At 34.7% G+C, this 20,075-nt stretch overlaps 1 protein-coding gene across 2 annotated transcripts in view; it reads right to left on the reverse strand.

Annotated features, from left to right (window-relative positions):
• The window catches only part of LOC136034676 (intraflagellar transport protein 52 homolog), a 36,142-nt gene that overhangs the window by 14,755 nt on the left and 1,312 nt on the right, over positions 1-20,075 (reverse strand). The window contains exons 1-4 of one of the 2 annotated variants that reach the window (XM_065715998.1): positions 15,058-15,217; positions 13,441-13,661; positions 11,510-11,648; positions 6,142-6,424 (exon numbers count right to left, since the gene is read on the reverse strand). In XM_065715998.1, the coding sequence (XP_065572070.1) occupies positions 6,142-6,424; positions 11,510-11,648; positions 13,441-13,661; positions 15,058-15,182 (768 nt within the window). In that variant the 5' untranslated portion in view covers positions 15,183-15,217. Of the gene's footprint in view, positions 1-6,141; positions 6,425-11,509; positions 11,649-13,440; positions 13,662-15,057; positions 15,218-20,075 lie in introns of those variants that run through there. The other variant, XM_065715997.1, reaches the window with a different exon arrangement.

Genomic DNA, 20,075 nt, shown 5'->3' on the forward strand with positions numbered 1-20,075 from the left:
ACAACTCCGTCTCGAGCCTACGAATTTCCCTGACATTGCCACTGTTGAGAAGAATGAACCAAAGGGATGTTTTTTTTCGAAATTGATGATGAAATAGTAGTGGAACTTTCATGGCTCAGTAAATAATTTCGTTTTCCTGTGCATAAGCAGGCTGGTGTTAAAGGACCCAGTGGAACCCTATAATAATTCCTTGGTGGAGGATTGGGGTATGCACTGGGCACCTTCGAATCAACAGCTTATTGCCTACATTTATCCGAAGCAGATTATTGTTTCAAACCATATTGTTTTGTGGTGGATGCTATACAATGGTTTTAAGGTCACAACGATTCATAGAACCCTCCATTTTGATCAAAAACCATCTATGAAGAAGTTTATTGGCAAATTGGTCAATAAACGCTCTGAGGCAAAGACTAAGGTTAAAAAAGGATCATTAAAATTATTTTAAATTCTGTCTTCAGTAAGATACGCGAGAGTGTGTTCCATGAAACTGGAGATTTCCAGTTTTGGAAATGTCCAAAAAATTAAGAAATCAAAAAGTCTCGAAAGGGGTACTTAAATACTATGTGAAGGAGAATTTCGACATGATTGCTTATACAGAATTTGTAGGATATAATTAAATTCAAATAGCAAAGGTCATGGCGATTCGCTCGTAAGGATTTAATAACTACATGGTTAAAATGGAGAAAAATGCCAAGTCAGCCATATCGGACAAGGTCTATGTATGCGCAGACGGTTCAGATGTACTGCCGCCCGGCCATTATGCTTCATTATACGGTAATTCAGTCTAACTTCAGACCGGGATGCATGTGTAGAAAATCGACATCGTCTTGGTCAGGAGAAAATTCAATAGTTGGTATGAGAAGGGCACGGTTTTCCTTCCCAGCAGTTTTCTATTAGTCTCCAGCTCAGCAATGTGTTTTTTTATGTGTAGTGTCTCTCATATGTTTTCATATTTAGTGTTTTATTTTTAGTAGCAGGACTTAACTAAAAGAAAACTAAAGCTTAAAGGTCAGGGTTGGAGGAAGGGTGCCAACTACCCTCATTTACGGAATATTTTCTACTCGTTGAGCCTCAAAGTAGTGTTATAGGATTTCTCTGTCCAAACGAATACTCTACCCGCATTTATGGAATAATTTCTGGTCGCTGAACTTTTAAGTAGTAGTATGGGCACTATATGTTCAAACGGTCACTCTACCCCAAAGGGGTTTTAACCCTCCAATATTTACAGGGTAATAATATATTCTATTTCAGCCTAATATAAATTTGTTTTCAAGATGAAATCAAAGGTGTTTCAAACGGAAAATAAGTTTTTATAATTTTTGGGTTCAGCCAGCAGCGTTATCAATATTGACGGCACAGACAGTCCCATCCTGTTGCTTTCTTCAGATTTCCGTGAAAGTCTCTGCGTCAGTACGGGTCCCGAGGAAATTATGCAAAAGGAAGACTTTTTGTGGGGCTAAGTCCTGTTAATGTAGCCGCTTCCCCATCTCTGATTTAAATTGTCTTACTGAATTTGCCTTAAACGGTGGGAAGTGATTGTAAAATATAGGTCAGATTTAGGGAGTTGTAAGGGTGTACCCCACATTCGTTTCGAGACGGGCTTAGAGTTCTTGTATTCCTTATTGCAGCCCAAAACCCATTACAAAAAGACGCTAGTAAGGCAAATTTGGCCAATTTGACAGTTAATGGGACTGGAGACGGGTAGAGATTTCCAAAGCAGACTTTAACTGTTTAAAAGAGCAATATCCTGTAGTTTTTAAAGGAACAAATATTTTTGAGAGGGCCAATGGATGTTTAAAGATCGGTATTACAGTGTTACTGTATGACACAGAATTTGAACAGGGTGATCGTACAGATACTCAGTGAGCACTCCGTCCATTGAATCAGTGAAACAATGGGTATGGTTCCGTTACGAGCCTGCCAAAGAGCCCGAATCGGTGTTACAGTATTACAGTATGACACAGAATTTGAACAGGGTGATCGTAGAGATATTCAGTGGACCAAACACTCTATATTATATTAATATACATACTCTATACTCAATATATTATACAAACGACTATATTGTTCCTTTATGAGCCTGCCAAAGAGCCCAATTCAATTGGACATTTCCTTCCAATAGCAAATATTAGTCGACTTTTCAGTCAAAAGAAGATAGAGGCTCACATCAGTATTGCCCAATGTGTCTTTCAAGACTCTACCAAATTAAAATTAAAACACCACTTAGGGCGCTGTAAACGGCATCACCAGTCTGTGGGGACGGATTGGGGTGACAATGATATCTAAAGGTTCAATATTTTTCCGAATTCGTTCTTGCACAGCGACAAGATGACTAAATATCAAATACAAACTCAGAGACGTTTGCGATTCATTGAATTTGAAACGTGTTAAAGAACACGAAGCCATTGCAGTCTCTTATGTCCATACAAAAAGAGATGCTAGTAATACCATGCAATTAGTAGATGTATTTGAGACATTTGGTGGGGAAGATTATGTGGGCACAGCCATAAAAACACGGACAAAATATATGAAGAATTTGGGTTGGTTTGGTGTTTAATTTTTAAACTCCTCATTTGTTGATTGGTCTAATTCTTAAAATCTGTAAAAAGAAGAGAGGACTGATTATCGCTTTTTCATAGATATATCAATTCGGGGAGGATATGTTTTCCACAGAGATCGTATCCTGGAAACTAACCCGACTGAAATATGCATAGGTGACAAGTCGAAGGCGATTTTTCTAGATATTATTTCTCTTTATCCGTCGGCTTACTAGTCTTGGCCGTGTGGGAATTATAAATGGCTAGACAATCCTTGTGATCCAACTTTCCCCAACATTGCCACTATTGAGGGAAAGGGGTCATAGAGATGGCTTTCTATGAGTCGATAGGCATAAACCCTACCACGAAAGATCACTCAAAATAAATGTCATTGATCACACTCAATATCAGAATTTGCCACAACCACCACCCAAAACAAGAAGAATGCGTGTCTAAAGTTTTAAAACGTGTTAATAAAACGTATAGACCTTAATCGTATCGTGAGTAATATAAAAGACTCTTGACCTATCTCGTTGAAAATGATCATGTACAAATTGATGGTAAAAAGGTGAAGTTATAATCCATGGCAAGATCTACAATCTAGTTGATTTGATATTAGATTTCATTGCAAATCGTACAAGACTTGAATCGTTTGACAGTCATTTGTATAAATTTTGAAAGTCATCAACCTTCCCAAAAAGTCTTATTGGGAATAAACCTATTTTAAGTCAATTGAAGGAATATCGTCAAATATCAAAAGACAACTTTAAATCATTTTCGAAAATACTAGCACACCAAGTGGAGGTGATAATTGGCAATTAAAAGCTACCAAACGAATGCGTCTTAATATCAGTGCATCATAAGATAGTAGGTAAAAGATAGTTAGTGTTTTTGATCCTAACACTCTCACTGCCGATTACAGACTAACAACACCAAAGAATGAAGATTCTTTTTACCTTCTCATCACCAGTAAAACATCTAACGAAAAAACATTTTCAAACGCACTCTTTTGTGTATATTGATTAAGATCATTGTCTTTAGTATATTTCACTCATGCGTTTAAACTATCGTGTAGTCTTTCTATATGCATTATATTCACCTTTGCTGCAAAATATAACTGTTCTTCCAACTTGAATTTACTTAATGATATTACATATCTTGCAAACATCTAATCTCATTCAAGAGTTAGCTGAAAACCTCATGTAATTTCAACGGCTACGTTAGGTACTCCTGGTTTCATTTTGTCACTACTAGCACCTTCAACTACAAATAAAGTAAAAGCATCATTACAAAAAAAAATTGCCAAGAACAATATCCACAATGTTGTCGCACTGAACTCTTTTTGAATACTGACTTAAGTGAACCGTAAGATCTAACAAAACTAGTGTCGTTAACCTTCAAACCTTTTTTTACTGGATTATAAAGGTCCCCTGGTACCAAAATAAATCACGGAAAATTACGTCATCTACATAAGTAAACATGGAACTATGATCAGTTTTTACAACCGGGGTTCTCTACTTTACTGGCGGCCTCTGAGAGTGTTTTCATATATTGCCCTCGTAGGTGTTTAAACAATTACATAACAGCCAAAGAATTCTTGAAGAAAACATCTGCATAAGTAAACAACTGTGCAACTACCGAAGAAATCATGATGAAAACATTTTCATAATTAAATAATTACGTAACATCCAACTCCCTATAGTATTACGTCACACCCAGGTGTACATAATCAATAATCAGTAACACCTGCTGGTTACTAGTGACTCAGAACTGGTTGCTATGATGCTTAGATTTGTTATGGCTCCTCCTACTCACTCGCTGACTCTTAAACCTTCTTGGAACATTAAAGGAGCATCATTAAAGGGTCCAAACTTCCTAGTCCTAGTCCTAGGGCCTAGGGACCAAAGTCTCCTCATATCTGAATTTACTTAGTATAGATATGCTGTACCCCTTTTGGCTTGTGGTCGTTCAATGATCATTAATTGCCCTAAACCAAAAGATGATGCATATGTCTAGGTTTAGTTCGGTCGCGAACTAATTCCTGAAAGTGTCACACTTGCTAAAAAGTCTACTTTTAACGAATTTTATAAATTTCATTTAAAAGAGATGAAACTTGTGATGAGGACAGAAGAGGAGTATTGAAACCATTATATGTCTAAATAAGGCAAGACAAAACAACATTATCAATAATTTTTAAAACCAACGAAACGACATTCTTACAAAATGACCTTAAATTTGAAGATCTTTAATCTGTGGTCATATCAAAACTCTGTTTGAAAAATTATTTAATATTACATTTTTATGAAAACCAATTAAGGTCCTTTCTGAATAAATTCGGTACTGAATAAAAAATAATTAACTAATTTGCTATACTAAATATTCTCTTACAATTTGACCAAGTAAGAGATATTTTATAAATAAAAGTTACCGATCATCACAAACATGTATATGTTCTCATACGTTTCAAAGTTCCAGCCCTGCTCAAAAATTGGATACACAGCAATATAATTAACTAGCTGTTGGGGTGGCACTTCACACGACCCCAACACCTAGTTGGTGGGGGCGCTTTGACCCCCCCCCCCCAAGCCCCCCCCCCCACGCGTAAGCCGTTACGCACCATTTTAGTTACGCGCCATTGTAGTTGTGTCCCTGTGTCCCACCTGTGAATATATATATATATATATATATATATATATATATATATATATATATATATATATATATATATATATATATATATATATATATATATATATATATATATATATATATATATATATATATATATATATTTGTTTTTAACTACGTAAAACTTGCGAATATACAACATTCTTCGCTGTCCCATTGTCTGTACGTATAAATAGATTGTCAGGTTTACCGACTCTTGAACATGCAACATATAATTGTCCATGGGAAAAACAATCCGTATTCAGATCTATACCACATTATTCTAATGATTGCCCTTGAGCTTTGTTGATGGTGATTGCTAATCGAACGTTCCCTGTGTCCCCATCGGAAAACTTGCGAATATACAACATTCTTCGCTGTCCCACTGTCTGTGCATATAAATAGATTGTCAGATTTACCGACTCTTGAACATGCAACATATAATTGTCCATGGGAAAAACAATCCGTATTCAGGTCTATACCTCATGATTCTAGTGATTGCCCTTGAGCTTTGTTGATGGTGATCCCCGTCGTCACTTATATATCGAACAAGTTTTTTTTTTTACCTTTTTTTAGTTTTTTATTAGTTTTTAGTGTTTTTTACTTTTTAGTTTTTTTTAGTTTTTACCTTAGTTTTTTTCTGTAGTTTTTTGTTTTTTTATTTTTTAGTTTTTAGTTTTTTAACTTTTTTTTAGCTTTTTTAGTTTTTTTAGTTTTTTTTCTTTTTAGTTTTTTTGTAGTTTTGTAAAGTTCGAACCTGGAACCTCTCGAACCTAGAACCTGGAACATAACGCGTTACCAACTCAGCTACATCGGCTTGAATACTTTGGTTTTTGAATTGGTATATGATAGAAATAATTCAGACGTCATATGCGGACAGACAGACTGACAGACAGACAGACAGACAACTTATTTTTATATATATAGATTGTAATACCTCAACATTCAAAGAAAGTTTTTCATCGTTTATCCGTATATCTGACATGCAAAAGTCAAAAAGCAGCCTGACTACTTCCTCATTGTCATGCTTCTTTACATAGCTGTCATAAAATAGCTGAATTGAACCGACCACAAGAAGTTTTCCTCCACTCTTGGGATGTGAATAAGCAGCAACAATTGGTCGTTGCAAGGGATGGCAGAAATGGCCTGTAGTGAAAATAGTTATAGCGGGCTTTGCCACATTTAGCGTTGCTCCGAATGGAAAGAGGAAAGAGACCTTCCTGAAAATTGAGTAAACATAATTAGTAACCGACAAATAAAAGGATATGTATGAGGTTTTTACAAGTTAAATTTAGCACCAAAGCCTGTTGGTGCTTTTCTTTTTATGGCTACAGGCATAAAAAGAAAAAAAACTAATAGACTACAACTTTTTCAGGATGGGAGAAAAATTATGAAATATGCACTAAATTTGCTGTGATTTTTAAATTTTATATTCTATTTATGTCTATTTGAATCAAGGGACTGGTTCGACATCTTTAGAGGAGGACCAAGGGAGCTTTGCGTATTTGGTTTCAGCACCGTGGGTGACCGAAAGAGAGAGGGATGGGCAGAGGGGCCGTGCCCCCATGGAAATGTGGAAATTGCAAATTAATCCTCAGGAAAACAAAGGAAGGGGAGCAGAGTAGGAAAAAATTATGGAAGTCTAACAATAAATCAAAACAAAAGAAAAGAAAATGGTCATGTGTACGACCATAGTTTACTGTCTACCAATAGATTTTGACCCTTTAAAGGGGCAAAGTTGTAATTTGTCACCAAATGACCCTTTCTCGGCTTTCCACGATCATTTTTTCTATATAATTAGGTTAAAAAAATAATTAAAATTGTCCCTGGAAATGAACGGTAAGGAAAGAGCGCAACTTGTTTTAAAAGCGAAAGTAAAAAAAACTTAAGTTTTGATAGTGTTATATCAAAGAATTTGCTTTTATTGGTGATATAAATACGTAAAATTACCAAACTTGATGAAAGGTAATAGATAATTTTCATAGAGTTTCGTTGAGGATTTAGAGCCCTGTACGGAAAAGGGCAAGGGGGTACCTCAAACCAAGTCGTCGGTGTATCTATGAAAAGTGCTTCTTAGATAACAAACAAATTTGGAAGTAATCATTAAGCCCTAGTTAAACCTTTTCTAAGGACCATTTTGATTTGACCTTTGGTAATGAGAAGGAATAGGGGTCTCTAAAATCAGGTAATGGCCACGCCTTCAAAAGGACAATGATTAGATTTCTGCTAGTGAAGTCCTGGATTCTTGTCATCCGGGATTTCTCACTATTTACACTAAAGTGTGTTCACACTATTCAGCTCAACCGGTTCAAAAATGGAGACAGCTACTTCTGATTCTAATTAAATCATCTGTTGGACTTTTAAAAAAGAAGAGGATAATAAAAAACAATTCACACATATGCTTAGACTGGTTATTCAACACAAAATCTATCACGCATATATATTTCTTAGTGATTAGAATAGAATGGTACTAGAAAGATTTTCCTTGTCCGAGTTTCAATTCAAGCGCAAGCTACATTGAAAATGAAAGGAAAATTATTTCTGGAGGGGGCGCATTCATACTTTAAAGATAAAGTAAGAATTCTTAAATAATTACAGTTTGAAATAGTTTTCAGACGGGACTTTTTCAATTCATACCTTAAAACTAAAATAGAACGCTATGGCGTCGCCTATGGTAAAGGCCAAAAGGGTTAAACAACTTAATTATTATTTATTTTTCCTAAGGCAATTCCTATGGAAGAGATGGTCGCATAAACTTAGGAGGGAATCATTTGACTAGAAATTGGAAGTTCTAGCGCCATTTTTAAGAGTCAAAAATGATTGGAGGGGTTTTAGCCCCCCCCCCCACAGCCTATATTCTCCAAATACATTTGATTAAAATTTAAAAATCAACACTTTGTTCATAATAGTCCAAAGATCAGATAACAAGAACTACGGGATCGACACTACCGCTTAGAGCCAAGGGGCAAGTGTTGTAAGTTATGCCCGGGTGCATCTAAGGTTTTTATCAAAAGGTGGTCATATAAACTTTGTAGGAGGCCAGTTCCAATGCACTTTTTAAGAGTCTAAAATAATCGAAGGGCAACTAGCCCCATTCTCATGTCTTTTTTTCAAAATGCATCCGACCGAAATTTTGAGATAGCCATTCTGGTTGAAACAAACCCCCGTAGCATGGGGGCAAGTGTTGTAAGCTTTACCTCGTTGGAAGATACGTCTTTTTATGGAAAGAGTGGTCGTGTAAACTTTGTCCTCATTTGATTGGAAATTGAAAATTGTAGCTCTCTTTTTTTAAAGTCAAAAGTGATCTGAAGTCAATTAGCCCCCCCCCCCATACCCTCTTTTCGCCAATCGAAATACTGACATAGCCAATTTGTTAAGAAAAAATCCAAAGATCATATAACAATGTCTCCGAGGTTGACAACCCCCAGAGCCTGGGGGTAAAAGCTATAATCTCTGCCCCGGGGTATATAAGGTTCGTATGAAAGTGGTTGTCGCATAAACTTTCACGATCAAAGGGGAATTAAAACTCACTTGCTTAGAATTGCTCACTTACTCAATCCCTCAGTCACTCATACTCGCTCTCATACTCACTCAAAATCCCACCCAGGTGGAAGAAGTGATCGTATAAACTTCGGACGGGGCTTATTCGATTGTAAATCGGAAGTTCTAGTGTCGTTTTTAAAGTCAAAAGTGATTGAAGGTAAACTACCCCCCTCCCTACGTTTCCTTTTCCCCAAATGCATCAGATCAAAATTTTGAGAGAGCCATCCTGTCCAAAATAGTTCAAAAATCATTTAACAGTGTCTCCAGGATTGACATAACACCAGGACCCCGGGGTCATGGGTTGTAAATTATGCCCAGGGGTTGTATGAGGTTCTTATGGAAGCGTTGGTCGTATAAACTTTGGCGGAGACTTATTTGATTAGAAATTGAAAGTTCTAGTTCCTTTATAAGAGTAAAAAATGATCGGAGGGCCCTTTTTCCCTCCAAGTCCTCTTTTCCCCAAATGGATTTTATCAAAATTTTGAGATAACCATTTTGTTCAAAATATTTTAAAGACAAAATAACTATGTATCCAGGGTTGAATCTGGCCCCCGGGGCATGGGCTATAAGTTATGCTAGTTGAAAATTATTAACATACGAGCTTTTCATGGAAAGGGTAGTTGCAAAAGCTTTGGGGGATGCTAATTGGATTGGAAATTGAAGTTTTGATTCTCTTGTTAAGAGTAAAAAGTAATCGGAGGGCAACTAACCCCCTCTTGCACCCTTTTCCCCCAATGGATCTGATAAAAATTCTGAGATAGCTATATTGTTCAAAATAGTCCAGAGTGGAACTAACTATTCTTCTGGGGTTAAAAACCCTCCCCCAAGCCCCAGAGGCATGGGCTGTAAGATATGTTAATCGCCTATTGTTGAAATATAAGGTTTTTATGGAAGGGGTTGTTTTTTGAGCTATGGAGGAGGCTCATTTTATTGGAAATTTAAAGTTCCAGTTCCCTTTTCAAGAGTGAAAACTGATAGTAGGGTTACCCCTCCCTCCTCTCACGCCCTTCTTTGCTTAAACGATCCGATCAAAATTTGAGATATCAGTTTTGTTCATAATAGTGAAAAAGTCAAATAATTATAACCCAGGGGTTGAAAAAAAAACCAATAGCCTCCGGGGCAAGTGCTGTAAGTTATACAAGTTTCTTACTATTACTTTGATAATTTTTTTTTTTACTTTGATTTACTGATTTCAAAGGCAATTTATACTTACGAGCCGATGGATATAAGTTATGTAAGTTGCTTATTGTTACTTTGATACTTTGTTTACTTTAATACTAGTTTTGATACTTTCATGAAACTTTGATGGTGAAAAAAGAATTGATTTTGAAATGGGTAATGTTGAAATACTTGAAACTTTGGCAATCATAAACGAACAGAAATTAGTTCTTAAAAAAACTTTCCGAAAAGAATTTTTTCAAAGAAAAGTAAAGGGCATATTAAACTCAAGATCAGCAGAAATAAAAAAGACAATAATAATTCAAGCTGAAAACGACCAGAAAATTACTTTTAACGAATATACAAAACCCAAAACGAACAGAAATTAAATAAATGATCATTGCAAACAAACATCCAACAGCCAAACTCTTGTTTGTAATGATTTTGTTCGCTTTCAGCTTGATTTGTATATTCAACTTAAGTTTTACTCGTTTTTAGATTTATGTATACAATTATATTATTACCTGTTGCATGTTTGTTTGCTATGATTGTTCTTTTAACTTCTGTTCGTTTTGGGTTTCATTTATTTTTCAATAGAAGTTGCTGGTCGTTTTGAGTTTGAGTTATTAGGTTTTCACATTCCTTTGGAAAATTTCTTTTTCGATTTTTTTTTTTAAACTAACCTCATGAAAAGAGAATTTTTAAAACGAACAATTTTCATCCCTTCCAAGATCTACAAAAATAAAAATCTAAATTGGTCGGAACCTACGCTTTTCTTGAGGCCCTAGCAATTTCAGAAATTTAATGAAAATTCCTTACTTAAGATAGTTATGTCATGATTTAGGGATACAAGATTAGAGACTGCCAATAATCATGCTTTATGACAAGTCATCTGAGGCAGGAGGAAAAGCCAAATCTCCTTTAGTAGGGTAGGAAGAGATCATATAGATAATATATAGAAAATAAAAACTACGGGGGAATTAATAGCGAATCTCTGAAAATATTATGCTGGAGGAGGAGTGTGTGGACCTATCTTGGGCTGAATTGCTGTTATAGTGGGATCAGGTGTCAGTGGCAGTAGCAGTAAATCGTTAATATTCTCTTGAATCCCGGAACTCTTATTTAGTCTTTACTTCTTTATATTTAGACTCATAGTAAATGCCTCTGAAAACGTTCAAAGACTCCTGAAGACTAATATGTAAGCTTTAGATAGAGAAAAATTTCAAAATATATATAATTAGTTGGATTATTTCACATTTAAAGCATATTTAGTGCCTAAATATATTTGAAATGTACACTTTGTTTGTGTAAATAGTTATCATTTATGCTTTCCATGGTTTTGAATGAAAACCCCATGCATCTGACTGAATCATAAAAAAAGAAACTAAAATAATTAACTCAAGCCAAGATACTTCGAATTAAATCAAATAGGCCATTTTACACGATTTTGAATTATTGTTGAATTTTACTGACCTTGGCAAGAGGTGATAGAAATTCTTACTGAAATACATGAATAGTAAGGATCATAAACTAGCAATATATATGCAATAAATTAAGGGAATCCGTGACAGTTTTGTCAGTATAAAGCTTAGAAAGTGACATACCTATTGCTAACAAGAAATTGTTTGGTACTTTGAATATTTCTGGAGTTTTTCACAAGAGAAACTTGAGGCAAGGGGACATTGGATATCAAGCATTCCTTTGGATGGAATAAGCCACTGGGAGAAACTCTTATTACGCAATCTGCAAAGGAAAAATGAGATGTTGAAGACCTGATAGAGCTTAAATATAATAACGGATGATATCACAAAAAAATCACAAATTAATAAGCATTTAAAATGTGTCTGGTATCATAAAATGGCTTCATTACTGTCTAAAAGATTTAGAAGCCAAATCACAAATTTCATTCAAGGAACAAAACAAATCGAATAATTAAAAGGAATATGAAGATGAAATCTCAGTTTGTGTACTGGGGGGTAAGGAAATTTAAATAATAGGATTTAAGAAATACTACTTGTGACCATAAGTGGTAATCCTCATAAATTGCAGCTTGGTAAGTTGTAGTGAGTTTTTGGATTGGTAATACACTTTAGTGCATTTCAGTACGAACTTCGTCAATTTGATGTGTAAAAATACATTTATTATTCCATGGCCATAACCATATGCCAAAATCCTTTTTGATGTTCATGTTGCAAAAAATATCTCATGAGTAAAACAAGGCAAAAGGCAATCAAGTGCTTTAACATTAAAATATCAGAAAATGTAAATATTGGACTATCGGATAGCTGGTATTTTGAAAGGTTCATCTTTTGCAAAATTCTAACAAAAAAGAAGAACAAACCATAAAAAATTAATATTGATGATAGTTTAATAGCCCACCATCAACAAAAGATTATAGCGGAGGAAAAAAGAAGAGGAAATGAAACACACAAAGGAAAAGAATCCCTCAAATTATTCCAGTAGAAAAATATTGTCCATTCAGCGTCGGTTTTATCACTGGGCTCCCACAAATGCTCAACTACTGTTTGATTGGGCTGACAATCCAGAATATTTTATGACGCAAACTTTTGTACCACTTAGAAATAGATAGTAAGAACTTTCGTATCTAAAACAAGACTTTTTGATTTTATTGTGCCCTTCACAGGGAACACCAAGCAAACCCACTAAGTAAACAAAATGGGCATGACAAAATGAATAAAAAACAAGTAAGTGCGTTCTTAACCTCTCCCTCTCCCGCCCCTGATTCGACACTACAGTTCTGAAAACACCTTTAATGGCAGGAGTGTATGGTGTATGTTTATTTCTGTGTTTGTGCTGTTGCATTGGTGATTTCTTTTTTCATTATATTATCCTTTTTTTGCTCTCAAAGTTTCAACAAATTCAAATGTGCAAGTAAATCTGTCCATTAGTTATTCTCAAGCTTAACATGATTCCTGAAAATATAATCCCAATCAATAAAATCTTCCCATCATAGTCATAAAAAAAAATAATTAAAACTATAATGGATAACATAAATCCGTTGAGAAAAAAGATGATGCAAAGAATTTAGTGTAAGGCTAAGTAGATTTATTACTTCTAATTTGGCTGAATATTTGGTCTTTAGCAGCAATAAAAAAATCAAAATTAAAGTGACATGTAAAATTAAACCTTTTAAATTTATCCTTAATGTGGAGGTTAAACTCCTAATGGCTATCTTAGCTTTGTTTCCAGTTACCGTCGAATACATTGTACCTTTTCCAGCGATTAATTGAGTAATTAGAGCGCTTTAGAATACGGTTATTTGCATCACCCATTGAGAAAATACCAGCCACGTTTCCATAAAGTATGATAACGTGATGCCAATTAGCCTGGCAAAAAAAAAATTACCAGAAATCATTCGTTATTTTTAAACAAACTGTACAATAGGAATTATCATGTCAAAGAATTTTTTCATTCCTTTCAACGAGGACTGATCAGTTTTTGATGTGCCTGGTAACATGAATTACGTGAAGAAACTATAGCTTCTAACTTTTATCCCTTGTCCTTCAAAGTTTACCTTGATTAATCATGATTCCATATTCTTCTAGAAGAAAGTCAATATTTGTTTCTGTTTCTTTATCCATATTCTGTTCGGCAATAACCATAAGTTTTCCTCCATTTTCTATATGCTGTCTTAGCGCATTGAATTCGATTTCAGAGAATTTCTCTTTTGGAGTAGGTAACACAATGAGACGCTCACAGCCTCCTGTAGTACCAGGACCGATTCTGTCTTTTTGCCTGAAAAATTTATTCAGAAGTTTTCTACGCTACCAAAAATATCCGGTTTTCGCCGCATGAATCGTACTCAAGGCCACACTTAGTAATTTAGAGAGTTGCCTAGCAGTATAATAAAAAACATAAAAATTTCATAAAAATTAAAGTATCATAAAATTTTATTTTAACAGCAAAAGAAGTATTTAAAATTTTAATGTATCAGACCAGGCCAAAAGCTTTTTTCCAATAAAAATGGAATATCTCAGACACAAAAACATAATTAAAGACATTCGAGCACGGGCAATTATTTATTTACGAAAGCAATACTGTAGCAAGCCAAAATAGAAAGGTCTTTCTTGGTTCTTTCACTCTCCTGTAAAGCTCATGTGAAAAATGTGGAAAAATTGAAATTCATAAGATTTCCATAAAAATAACGCCATTTATTTATGATAAATGACGAGAGTTATTCGTTAAGGCCTAAGGTCCCAGCTACCATGCGAGCGAAGTAAGGCCCAACGAAAACCCCGACACGTAGGCTTCTTGCTAGACTCCAACCAATCTTTTTGTCTTTTGTATACATAAATAGTCTTGGCTGCATTATTGCCACCACATTTTGATTGAAATTGTTTCATGCAGCTTCTAATGTTATTTTTACGAGAACTCAAATAAAAAAATGAAAAGGTTAAAAAAATTTTATTAAAAAAATTCAGCAACATTTTTTCACTTCTATTCAAGTTTTTACTGTACTGCAGACGGGGTATCATTTGCCTTCCTAGATTTCGAAAGCATATTTTTGGTATTTCGATTAAAAAAGCCCTTTTTGATGTTTTTATTGGAAAAAATTTTATTGGAACAAAATTGTCTTCCTGTATGAAAAATATACTCTTAGCTATATTTTCAGAAATTAGCACCACTGGCAGGGGGAGGGGGAATTCTTTGTTTATTCTTACAAGACGGTTAAGATGCAAAAATTACAAGAAGGTTGAGATGTGAAAAATCTACCTTTAGTAAGAAAGTAAAACATAAATTGGCATAAAGGAGGTTTTATTTCACTCCTAATGCAGTTTTTATACTAAATGAAAAATTAAGTAAGATTTTATCTTTTACACTTATGAAACACAATTTTTAGTTATTTTTTAATGGGCAATTGAACTTGTTAAAAAAAAAAAAAACAATTTAATTGTTTAGGAGTGTTCCAAATGGAACTTTTCATCTTAAATCCAAAAATCTAATTACAGTTTTATTTCCCATGACATTGCCTGACTCTTCTTTTTTTAAGAAGTTAATTAAGCAAACAGGAAATCGCTACACTAGAAAACGTGTTACTAAAGGTAATTCATATATTTTTTCTGGTTTAAAATAGGGTGCAACAAAGATACACTAAAGTGTGCCAAAAAATTTACGTGCGTATTATACATACAGTAAGACCTTCCATGATGCTTTTAAATACTTTTGTAGTTCTTTGAAATTATCTTGTAGCGTAAATTCTTCGTTTTTGGAGATATTAAAGACAACAGAAGGAAGTAATTCTCTTTCAGCTCCCATGTTATGAAGTTTATTTTTAAGTAGCTATGGAAACACAAAAAATATAGATGGCAGTAATGAGGAAACTCGTTAAGAATAGACGTTTGTGTCAATTCTAATTTCGAGGCAAAATCTATAGTGGTCTTTGAAAGATGAAAATACTAAAATTTCTTCAAGCTTAATAAAAAATAATTCTGACATATTTTGCGAAGAATCAGTAAAATAACTAAATTTTTAGCAAGAGAATTATGACAAAAATAAAAATCCCCAAGTTTTGGAATTTAACTAGAATATTTGATTTTCCGTTGAACAATATTACAGTACGGTACAAGTTCGCAGAGATATAGTAAAAGTTACAGCGATATATAATCAATATGGCTAAAAGGCACATTCAAGATGAAATTTATGGCTTATTTTGACATTGCATTAATTCAAATATTTTATTTACTGAATTGCTCTCCTCTGTCAGTTTATTTTTGTAAACAACTTTCAATAAGTTCTATAAGGTACGTAAATCCTCCACGTTAAGAGTGCCTGAAGCCCCAAAACACAAATTCCTAGGCCCAAATCATCTAAATTTTGTGAGAATTCTCTTCAATCAATAAACTAACCAGCCTTCAGTAGAATTAATGGGAAAAGACCAACTGTTAAGATTGGGTTATGTGGCATAACTTCCCTATCCGAAATCAATTTTGAACACGAAATAAACGATTACATTCATATGCCTACCAGCGCAGGAGCGCGGGGGGGATTATGTCCCGAATAAATTTTTTCTGAAATTTAAAGACCCCACTCCAGATTATTTTAGGATTTCACTTTTTTAAAGAGTAATTGTACCGAACCACGGGTCACAGAAAGTAAAAACAAGAGTCGATCAAAAGGAGACTATTTCAATACTAGAAGCCCTTTTAGGGAGCAGTAGAGCATATACTTCAAAAAACTCCGCCATTTCGTGCTGCAATGTGACCATTTGGGTCGAAATTAGGTGATCAAACAGTTCGTGGTAACGAACTGTAGTAAGAAGCGACCCTGCTCAATAGTAACCGAAACTCTAAAAAACGGAATTTTGATACCAATAGTTGCATCAACAGAATTGCAATTTAATGCTGATTTTAAATATATAAGTTTCATCAAGTTTAGTCTTACCCATCAAAAGTTATGAGCCAGAGAAAATTTGCCTTACTATAGAAAATAGGGGAAAACACCCCTTAAAAGTTATAAAATCTTAACGAAAATCACACCATCAGATTAAACGTATATGAGAACCCTATTCTAGAAGTTTCAAGCTCCTATCTACAAAAATGTGGAATTTTATATTTTTTGCCAGAAGTCAGATCATGGATGTGTGTTTATCTGTTTGTTTGTTTTTTTCCCAGGGGTGATCGTGTCGACCCAGTGGTCCTAGAATGTCGCAAGAGCATTCTAGCGGAAATCAAAAGTTCTAGTGCCCTTTTTAAGTGACCAGAAAAATTGGAGGGCCCCTAAGCCCTCGCCAACGAACACTTTTTTCCCAAAGTCACCGGATGAAAATTTTGAGATAGCCATTCTGTTTAGCTTAGTCGTAAACCTAATAACTATGTCTTTGGGGCCGACTTAATCCCCCCCACACTTCCAGGGGGAGGGGCTGCAAGTTACAAACTTTGACCATGGTTCACAAATAGTAATGGTTATTATGAAGTGTACAGACGTTTTCAGAGGGACTTTTTCACGTTGGGGTGGGAATGGGTTGGGGGAGGGTGTAACGTGGGAGGATCTTTCCATGGAGGAATTTATCACGAGGGAAGAAAATTTCCATGAAGGGGGCGGAGGATTTTCTAGCATTATTAAAAAAAAACAATGAGAAAATAAATGATTTTTTTCAACTGGAAGTAAAGAGCAGCATTAAAACTTAAAACGAACATAAGGTATTACGTATTTAAGGGGATTCGTCTCCTCCACAATACCTTGCTCTTTACGCTAAAGTATTTTTAGTAATTTCAATTATTTATTCAACGGTCTTTGGGATTCAGGGATCATTCTTAAAGATTTGGGACACAATTCAAGGTTTAGTGTAAACAGCGAGGTATTGAAGAGGGGGCGAACCCCTCATATACGTAATAAAAAAACATAAATATAGAAGTTTGTTACGTAATTTAATTCGTAAAGTATGCATGTTTATTACTAACAAAAACTTTCGTAAAAAAAAAATCTTTTTGCATTTTTAAGTAACCAAAAATTGGAGGGCAACTAGGCCTCCTCCCCCACCCCTTTTTTATCAAAATCGTCCGATCAAAACTATGAGAAAGTCATTTAGCAAAAAAAAATAATATGCAAATTTCGTTTTAATTATTCATGTGCGGTGAGCCAAAATCAAAACATCCATTAATTCAAAAACATTCAGAAATAAAAAAAATACGTTTTTTTTTAACTGCAAGTAAGGAGCGACATTAAAACTTAAAACGAACAGAAATTATTCTGTATATTAAAGGGGTTGTCCCCTCAACACCTCGCTCTTTACGATAAAGTTTTTTTTATTGTTTTAAAAAGTAGAGTTGTAACAAAGAGTCAAACTTTAGCGTAAATAGCGGGGTGTTGAGGAGGGGACAACCCCTTTAATATATGGAATAATTTCTGTTCGTTTTAATGTCGCTCCTTACTTGCAGTTAAAAAAACTTGTTTTTTTTTTTAATTGTCTCTTCAGACCGAGAAAAGACAAGCCACATGGTTCATAGTACAGAAAAGCCTTCTAAAAACATACCAGTTCTCGAGACCCTATCCAAAACCCTAGTACATTTTGTTCTTAAGTGCAACAATATACAACAGCTTATTTATTTTCCGTGAACAAATTGAAAGGGACATGATTAAATGTTTTCTCTATTTTTTAATATGAAAATAAAGAGCCCCATTACAGAACAAAACGGACATAGAACACCTGTTCTTGATGAGAGGTTGCTCCCCCTCCCAATTCTTATTCTTATTCCCAATTCTTTAGTTTTTAAGTAGCTGAAATTTAATAGAAAACGAGAATCAGCAATTCGAAAATATTTTATTGGTCCATTTCCTTCCAAAATTTTAACACAAAATATTTTACCTTTTCAGTCCTACTGAGAACTTTGTCAAATAAAAGTTATCACAAATAAATTACGACACTCACTCTCCAAGCGCTAGGATGACAGAATATACGTTGGAAAGTGTTTATTTTGCTACAGCAGAAATTAAAACTTTAACACAAAGAGCCTTTGGTTTATATTTATTTGTGTGTGTTTGACGCGTTAACTTTACTTCTTTAGCATAAAAAACTCACTTTTTAAGAATTTTAAATCCTACCAAAGAGCAGCAGCTTTAATTGTCTATTGAACAGCTCCGCGCCACCCCAACACCTAGTTGGTGGGGCGCTTCGCGCCCCCCCCCGCGCGCGTAAGTCGTTACGCGCCATTGTAGTTGTGTCCTTGTGTCCCACCTGTGAATAGATATATATATATATATATATATATATATATATATATATATATATATATATATATATATATATATATATATATATATATATATATATATATATATGTCCCATTGTCTGTGCATATAAATAGATTGTCAGGTTTACTGACTCTTGAACATGCAACATATAATTGTCCATGGGAAAAACAATCCGTATTCAGATCTATACCTCATTATTCTAATGATGTGTCCCTGTGTCCCGGTCGTCATTTATATATCCCACCTGTGCCCGCGGCGTCCCCGTTGTAGTTGTGTCCCTATGTCCCGGTCGTCATTTATATTCCCTCTGTCCTGGTCGTGATTTGTGTCCGGGTGTCCCAGTCTGTAATTTCCCTTTGAGGTTCCCGGTCGTCATTAATATTCCCTGTGTCCCGGTGTCCCGGTCGTCTTTTGTGTCCCGGTCTGTAATTTCTATTCGAATAATCCCTGTGTCCCGGTCGTCATTTATATATCCCACCTGTGCCCCCAGCGTCCCCGTTGTAGTTGTGTCCCTGTGTCCCGGTCGTCATTTATATTCCCCGTGTCCTGGTCGTGATTTGTGTCCGGGTGTCCCAGTCTGTAATTTCTCTTTGAGGTTCCCGGTCGTCATTTATATTCCCTGTGTCCCGGTCGTCATTTGTGTCCCGGTATGTAATTTCATCAGTTGACAAACATGACGTCAGTCGTTGTCATTTATATTCCCTGTGTCCCGGTCGTCATTTGTGTCCCGGTGCTTTGTTGATGGTGATTGCTAATCGAACATTCCTTGTGTCCCGGTCGCTTTCTCTTTGAGTGTCCCGGTCGTCATTTATATTCCCTATGTCCCGGTCGTCATTTGTGTCCCGATGTCCCGGTCTGTAATTTCGTCAGTCGAAAACATGACGTCAGTCAACACCTTATTTTATATATATATATATATATATATATATATATATATATATATATATATATATATATTACTAAATATGCTTTTTTGGTTTTTTCTTTTTTCTTTGTAGTTTTTTTTTGTAGTTTTTACCTTTTGTAGTTTGCTTATTTTTGTTTTTATTTTTTTAGTTTTCTTTTTCTCCTTTATTTTTCACTTTTTTTCCTTTTTTTATTTTTTTTTCTTTTTCAGTTTTTAGTTTTTTTTTATTAGTTTTTAGCCTTTCTTTCTTTTTAGTTTTTTTCTGTAGTTTTGACATTTTTTTTTGTTTTTTTTTAGTTTTGTAGTTTTTACATTTTTTAGGTTTTTTTTTCTTTTTTAGTTTTTAGTTTTTTACTTTTAATTAGTTTTTTAGCTTTTTATTTTTTTTAGTTTATTTTCTTTTTAGTTTTTTTTGTAGTTTTTACCTTTTTTAGTTTTTTTTCTTCTTTTGTATTCAGATTCGAACCTGGAACCTGGAACGGTCTCGATTAGTCGTCGGATAAGTTACAGTCGTTAACCCTAGAAAATGCAGGATAACTGAGCATAAGCGA

Source organism: Artemia franciscana, chromosome 13, assembly GCF_032884065.1.
Source record: "Artemia franciscana chromosome 13, ASM3288406v1, whole genome shotgun sequence".
NCBI lineage: Eukaryota > Metazoa > Arthropoda > Branchiopoda > Anostraca > Artemiidae > Artemia > Artemia franciscana.